Source organism: Corvus brachyrhynchos, unplaced genomic scaffold (genome assembly GCF_000691975.1).
Source record: "Corvus brachyrhynchos isolate BGI_N302 unplaced genomic scaffold, ASM69197v1 scaffold31, whole genome shotgun sequence".
Lineage (NCBI taxonomy): Eukaryota > Metazoa > Chordata > Aves > Passeriformes > Corvidae > Corvus > Corvus brachyrhynchos.
This window is the reverse complement of record NW_008236196.1, coordinates 3,711,679-3,719,194: the sequence shown is the minus strand read 5'-3', so window position 1 is coordinate 3,719,194 and position 7,516 is coordinate 3,711,679. Positions and strand designations below refer to the sequence as shown.

The following is a 7,516-nucleotide window of genomic DNA, read 5'->3' as shown; positions in this document are numbered from 1 at the left end:
CCCCCCCCCCAACGCCGGGGCCCCCACCCCCCAGCCGATCCAAAGTGGCGGCTCCTACCTCATCTGCCAGATCTGCTGAGATCTCCTCATCCAGTTCCCTGGGGCAGAAAGGGGAAAACGAAGTGATGAGCAGGGTCCCCAGCCAGCAGGCTGCCTGCAGTGGGAAACATCGCACTGCTCACAGACACGGGGTGTCCCTCCCAGGCCAGGACTCACGCCGTGTCCGACTGCTTCTCGGTGAAGACGCGCAGGACGAAGTCGGCCTCCTTGTGCGGTTCGAAGGTGGAGGGCACAATGATGTACTCGCCCGGGGGCAGCCGGATCTGGTTGCTCACTTCCCGCAGGTTGATGAAGGTCTCCGACCGTGCCCGGGACTGGTTTCGCAGGAAGAAGTCCTTCTTCAAGTGCACATTCTGCATGCCCTGGGCCTGGGGGAAGGAATGTTCTTGTGGACCACAATGGGAAGCACCCACAGGGAGTGGTGGGACCAATGTCAGCCCCATCAGGTAGGACAGCCCTGCCCTGCCCATCCAGTAGGAGCCACCCTTCTGTCCCACATGGGGGTGCCCAGCACCCACTAGCACCCTAGCCATGGAGATCCCATGCCACTGGATGCATCAACCCGTTTTTGCCAAGTCTTGTGCTTCCCTCCAAGACAGTGTAGGCTCTGACAGCTCAGGACGTACCTCCTCAGGAACCTGCAGATAGAGGGAAAAGGGGAAAAAATATCACAATCCCAGTACCTGCCCCATCCCTTACAGCTGCAGGGAGCACAGGATGGGGGCATTAGCCCACAGCTGGCCAAAGCTGGTGGAAAAGGTTTCCTTGAGGGCTGGGGTTGAGGCGGGACTGGCAGGGCTGAGCCGGTCCCAGGGAAGAAGCCTTGGGGCGGGCAGGGGTTACCTCGTAGACAGCAAAGCCGATGGTGTGCATGTCACCTCCCACCCGCCGCTCCCGCCGACGGTGCTTCTGCATCAGAGCCACCAGGAAGCTGCAGGCCACCTCATCGTCCCCAGGGTCATCATCTTCTTCCAGCAACTTGATCTTAAACTGGGGGTTGATCCAGAATGTGGCTGGGAGGAAGGGGATGTGTGGATGAGATACCTGGTTTCATCAAGCTGCCAAGAGCACGGATGTGGAGGCCAGAGGTACCTGGGTGATTCCTGCAGCCCCCAGCAGTGCTCCCCCGGCGCCACGTGCCCTCGAACACCTGCGTGTGCCATCTGCTGAGCTCGTCCTTGGTGAGGGCATCGGGGGTCAGGTTGCAGATCTCCAGCCTGGAGAACTCCCTCATGAAGTCCCGGAAAGACATCCTGTGGGAGGCAGGTAGGGGCTGAGGCCAGGGCACTGCTGTGGGGAGGGAGGAGAGCGCAAGCAGCTCTGGACCCAGCTAGCATTTTAGGAGAATTAAGTGACAGTAAAATCTTTTACCCTAAACACTTATAGCTTATTTAAAGCCTAGTGCTGGCTTTGGGTAAGAAAGGATGTTTATTTTGCATTTAGTTGGCCTAAATTTCCTTCAAGGGAGGAAAATTATTAACTAGATCAGATGAGGAAACACTGGCAAGCTCTCCAGTGCTGGAAAGCCAGCTCATAAAGGCAGGTCATGTCCTTCAGGTGAAGCATGATAGCAGGATCTCTCCCCAGCTCCTCTGCTCATTCCCAGACTGGCTGCTGAAATAGAGCAGCACTTTGCTCTGGCACTCACCAGAACTCTCCATCCTCCATCTTCAGCTGCAGCTCTTCCCTCTCGTCGGGGTCAATGTTGTTCCACTCAGAGGAGCTGGAGAAGTAGGAGAGAGACAATTAGATAGGGACTCCTGAAGGGGCACTGAGAGCAGTTCAGAGCTGGCCCTCAACTCCGCTCTTTCTGATGCGAAGGGCACGGCACACTGTGAGCTTCCCCTCCGCAGTGCCCTGTGCCCGACTGCTGTGTGCGCAGCGCTTGCTGGCCTGACAGAGCGAGACTGCCGTCCCTCCTGTCCTGCTTACCCATCACTCCAGGCTCCAGTCCACTCCACCTGACCCCAGGGGTTCCTGATGCGGATGAGTTGTTCCGGCTGACCCCGGTAGTTCACCTGCCAGACACCAGACACAGGAGGTGGAGCCCATGCCACTGTTCAGGCTGTAACTGCTAAGGAATTAAAGTCTAATCTAGGTGACTCACATCTCTGAAGGCTGTGACAGAATAGGCATGGCCCTTCACCAGCTTCTTGAAGGTCACTGCTTCCATATCGAAGGCACTTGTGATCTGAGGAGAATGTGTAATGCTCAAGTCAATAGGATTGAATTAATGTAGTCCTATCCCTACCCCTTCCCTCCATGTGTGGAGAACTCTTGCTTTGCACTGCTCCAGCCCAGAGAAGTAGCAGGTAGCAGCTCCCTGTGCTCAAAGGCTGCTGGCTGTGGACAATTTAAAGACAATTTCCCTAGCACAGAACCCCGACGATCCATCAGGGAACCACCCAAACTTCAGAATTTAAAAACCATGCTCCAGGTAATTTGCTGATGCAAGACATGGCCAGAGTCATGGGCAGTCCCTTCTCCTGCACTTGAGATGAACAGCCCCGCTCCATCCAAAGGAGCCCATTCACAGCAACTGGGCTGCAGCACCACGTGTTGTGCCACAGGGCTGCCACACTGCCTCTGGAAAGGGTGCTGTGGAAGAGGGAAAGGAAGTAACCTCCCATGCAGTGTCCCAGCGAGGGGGCTGCTGATACAGCCCTGGGCTGTGAGGCCTCACTTTTGCCAGCTGAGCCCCGCTGGTCCCGGCACACCACTTACGTCGATGGAGCAGCCCAGCAGGGACCCCCTCTCCAGCGCCTTGCGGATGATGTGGCCCATGTTGCGCGGTGGCCGCTTCAGGTCGTACATCTCTGCCACGCCGCCCGTGAAGTCCTCAAAGCCCTCGGTGGTGCTGCCCCCCGAGAGCGACTCGTAGCAGCCATTCAGCCTGAGGGGTGCGTGAGGAGACAAGGAGGTAGCACACTGCTGCCGCCCAGCCACCCAGCACAAGCAGGGACAGAGACAGAGGAGACTCCCTTCCCTCTGCCCTGCACAGTGAGTGCCCTGCCCCCCACCCGCCCACATGCCCACCACGGGGGTACCCACTTGGCATAGGCCTTCTCCAGCAGAGCACTCCAGAACTCGGTGCACTCTGCCGAGTGGACAAACAGAAGTTCCCCATCCTTGGTGGGCAGCTGGTCATCTACCACCACATCCACCCACTCACCAAACTGCCAGATCTGGGGAGTAAGGAGAGAGCGGGGTGAGGTCAGAACACCACATGGCTTGCTCATCCCTACCCAGAGGGATGGCCTCAACCCACCACCCTCACTTCTGCTGCAGCCCACCACCTGTGGAGGGCCAGGAGCTCCCAGCCCACCTGGAAGTGAAAGATGCCAGCATAGTCCTCCTGGAAACTCTGTCCGTGGGGCACCACACGGTGCAGGAGCTCCTCGTTGAGTGTGAGGGAGCCAATGGCAGCCAGCAGCCAGCAGTCACCTGGGGAAGGAGAGGAAGCTGGTACCCATCACCTTCCTAGCTGGGAGGGTAGGTGATGGATGTTTAGGAGCCCACAGTGTGCTCTCCTTGCAAATGTTTGGGGCTCCCCAGCTCAGAAAGTCCATGGAAAAACCAGAGAAGGTCCAGCAAGCAGAACTCAGGGATCCAAGCTTGCTCAGCCTGCCCACAGAGAGAAGTATTAGCTCAAGGCAACAGGGAATGATCCTCCCTCACCTGGAGCCTGTGCCCAGGACACCACACACAGTCAGCACCAACAGCCCCCTCCTGCAGCCATTTATCTAGACCCTCCTGGAACTCATTCATATGACTGCCCTCCATATCTCAGACAGCAAGTTCTGCACCAGAATTACACTTTGCATGTAAAAAGGCCATTTTATCAAGCAAGCAGTTTAATGCTGCTGCCCCCGCTTCTCAAATTGCAAGCAGCACCACCTCACTTTTCCGAGTGATCTTAACCACAAGTGCTGCTCCAGGCCAGCACTGTGCTTTAAATTCTTTGCCTTGATTTCCTTTTCTCTTTTGCCTTTGAAGCCTTTCACACCTTAGCCTTGAGCCTGGGTAATATGTAACTGGGCTGTGGTTTGACAAAATGCCATTTCAGAGTTTTTAATGACCAAGTGAACACTACCACAGTACTTCAGGCTGTTATGCACTCCAGTTGCCACCTCAGGTCTGTCCTAATTACTGGATATATTAAATGTAGTCAGCCCTGAAAACAGCATGCTGTATGTGCTAAGGTATACAGTACTCCCCATCAAGTGCCCTACTTGCTCCCAATCAGGGCAACACTCTCTGTGGTACCAAGATCTGTTTCTGATGACCACAAAATCCCAGCTGTGATTCAACTCTTCCAGCCTACCCAGCCCATTAACACTTTTCTCCTTGTCTCAGTGCCTTTGCCTTGGGAGACACCCCTGGAGAAATGACAAATCATCACTTGTATACCTCTCGATTCCCTTCTGCCACACCACATTGCTTGGCAAGCACTTTGTCACCACCACCACCACCTCAGTTTGTTACTGTCATGCAGCTGCCATCCCTCACCATTTACCAAGCAGGGAGCTCTTTGGAGCAGCTCCTGGCATTGTTGTCAGGTATAGATGCACCCAGAATCTCCCCTGATCTCGGCATGGTCAAATTGTGCACACATCAACTAATTTCCGTGGAACCTTAACCTAGAGCTGCCAGGAGGAACAGGATGACCTCTGACTTGCAGTTTCCACCTCACCAAATGGAAAGGGCCAGCCACCCAACCCTCCCCAGTCACTACTGTCTGTACCAAGGTCCAGGGACAAAGCTTCAACACGTACCCAGAGCCCCCTGGCAGATGTCCGTCCGGGTGGCACCGCCAACGATGAACTGAGGGTCATCCACTAATTCCTGCAGAAGGACAGAATCAGATGCTGGTGCTGGATCTTGGCAGGGCCTGGGCATTAGCAGGGCTGGCACCCACTGCAGCTCTGACTCGAGAGAAACGGTATATGGTCCCTGCAAGATGCACCCCACCTGCCCTCTGCTAGGGATGGCTGCTTGACTGCAACCCCAGGGCCATCATGGTAAGTCAGGGCAAGATCTTCTGCTGTAGCCATGGGAACACATGGCTGGATGACATTCCCCTTGCCCTCATGGCACCAGGGGTTATGCACTCTCAAAAGCCCCAGTTACTGAGGGTGACACATCCATGCCATGACACCTAGAAACAGCAACACAACCCACCTATTTTGAAGCCCACAGTCTGCTGCCCAGAGAAAGCAGTGCCTGCTAAACACAATGCTTTTCTGAGCAGACACTCACGGGGAATGGCCCTGGCCCCTTGGGAAAGTGGCTCTGCAACATTCCAGGGACTTTGAGCCCTGAGGGGTGCCAGCCAGGGCCAGTCTGCAGCTCAGCAGACCACATCAGTGCGGATGTGCAAGGCAGGGATGCCAGCCCAATCTGAGAAGAAGCAAGCCCAGCACTTACCGACGGACGCTTCCACTCTACTCCCCGCGTCTTACTGGAGTGTGGCCCCAGCTCCTTGAATCCGAGGGCAGAGGGGCCAGCTGGGAACTGGGGATCCCTGAAGAGGGTGCCACTCTCAATGCACTGCTGCTTGAGGGCCTCATAGTCCTGGCTGAGGTACTTGATGGCGTTGTTGTGCTGGCCAAGCCCCTCGGCTCTCAGGCGGTCTCTCTGCACACGAGCAGCCATCCCACCAAAGGGCATCATAGCCGGGCACCAGCACTGCTACCTTCAGCTCCGCTCCCTGCAACAGAACAGGCATGGCCAGGCTGAGGCAGGGCCCGCTACCTGGCTCTGCCCTCCGGGGATATCAGCCATCACACAGAGCCAGGCTTGGAGGCTGAATCCCCAATTCCCCACCACTCCCATAGCAGGGACCTTCTCCAGCAGCACTGGCCTGGTGGAGTGAGCCCAGTGACACACAGAGGTGGGCACACACATCAGGAGAACCTCCCAGACCCCATCCCCAGCAGCAGCCCCGTTCTGAGCCCTGTCCTACATCCTGGCCGTCGCAGCCGTGCTGTCTTTAGGGGACACCGAGCGGGCAAAGCAGCATTGACGGCTGGCTGGGAGGAGGCAACCCCCCAGCACCTAGGTCATGGGTCCTGTCCCGTCCCCGCTACGCCAAAAGTCTGTGCCCGGAGGAATTTCAGACGCTTTCCAACCCCGTCAGCCTCTCCTCCCGGCGTAGTTTTCCGGGTTCTTTCCTTGTCCCGGCTCCTCCTCACCCGCTTCAGCCCGCTTCAGCTTCTCCCACCCCCCGGGGCCTCTCCCTCTTCTTTTCCCTCTTCCCCGAAAGCCGCCCCGGCTTCCTGAGTACTGAGTCAATAGGGCCGGGTAGGGAGGAGCCCAGCGGGGGCAGATAGCTCTAGCTATGGGGCCAGAGAAGGACAGGGAAGGGAGAGGCAGGACAGCACACGCACACACAGGGAGGATGACTCAAGTCTCGTCGAGTGCCAGTGGAGCAGCCTGCTGGGAGACACTGGGCAGGGGTTACGGAGTGCAGCGGGGCACACCGGCACCAGGAGAGCGGGGCAGGACAGACACCGCAGAGCCCGCACCCCGCACCTTTCCCCGCCCCGGCCATCCTCCCGGGGGTTTGACCAGCAGCACGGCCAGGAGCTTCGAACCAGCATGGCACAGCTGCCAGGAATGTCTGGCCCCGCAGCCCTGCCCCACCGCGTCCGCTGCGGTGGGCAAGTCCGAGCTGCCCTCCCGCCGTCCAGCTGCCCTCAGCCCTGCCCAACACCATGGCAGCAGCCAGCACTCACACCCACTGCACCGCTCAGGCTGGACGGGGCTCTGGGGCCATGTGGTCCAAGCCTCCATGCAAGCAGTGTCACCTGCAGCAGGGCCATGGGGCAGGTGCCACCACCATTAGCCCACTGGCACCTGCGGCTCACCCTGCCCCACTCCCCAGCCATCTCAGCTCCTGCTTGGCAGGGCTGGTGCCGAATAGTTCAGAAGTTTCTCCATGTGAGAGAGTGGAGTAGTCCTTGGGTAAATAAGCCAGGAGCCAGCAACTCTCTCAGAGCAGCAAACTCGAATGCCAGTGCTGGCCCGCTCCCTCTGCAGCACCCTATCCCAGGGGAGCAGGGTGCAGCCTGGCTCCAGAGAGGCTGCTTTCCTTGTCCTGAAGTGCTGTGATAGCCAGAGGGAAGGCAGGCAACAGTGAGACGGGTGCAAGCTCTTGGCAGATGCAGAGGGCATAAACTTGGCTGCTAACCCATGTGGCTGTCCTAGCCAGAAGCTTTTCAGAAGAAAAATCTACTCTTCCCCATTACTCTGCCTGCTCTGGGATGCTCTAAACCCACTATCCTTCTCCAGGGCAGCGCCAGCCCTTCTCTCCTCTGTGGTGGTCCCAAATCTATGGAGGTCCTCCAACAACTCCTGCAGCCCTGGCAGTCTCTCCCAGTGGCAAAGCACTCGGTGCCTGCAGAGCTGGCAGGATGGCTCCTCCAGTCCCAGACACTGCCCAGAACATAGGGGG

The 7,516-nt window shown here is 57.6% G+C and overlaps 1 protein-coding gene across 2 annotated transcripts in view; it reads right to left on the bottom strand.

The window, feature by feature from the left end:
- CAPN11 (calpain 11) overlaps positions 1–7,516 on the bottom strand; it is a 14,215-nt gene that overhangs the window by 4,556 nt on the left and 2,143 nt on the right. For both annotated transcript variants that reach the window (XM_008640064.2, XM_017740438.1), the window contains exons 2-14: positions 5,488–5,770; positions 4,836–4,905; positions 3,386–3,504; positions 3,112–3,245; positions 2,785–2,953; positions 2,168–2,251; positions 1,993–2,078; positions 1,709–1,783; positions 1,153–1,313; positions 904–1,073; positions 687–698; positions 217–428; positions 59–98 (exon numbers count right to left, since the gene is read on the bottom strand). In XM_008640064.2, coding sequence (XP_008638286.1) covers positions 59–98; positions 217–428; positions 687–698; positions 904–1,073; positions 1,153–1,313; positions 1,709–1,783; positions 1,993–2,078; positions 2,168–2,251; positions 2,785–2,953; positions 3,112–3,245; positions 3,386–3,504; positions 4,836–4,905; positions 5,488–5,733 — 1,578 coding nt within the window. In that variant the 5' untranslated portion in view covers positions 5,734–5,770. The remainder of the gene's footprint in view (positions 1–58; positions 99–216; positions 429–686; positions 699–903; positions 1,074–1,152; positions 1,314–1,708; positions 1,784–1,992; positions 2,079–2,167; positions 2,252–2,784; positions 2,954–3,111; positions 3,246–3,385; positions 3,505–4,835; positions 4,906–5,487; positions 5,771–7,516) is intronic.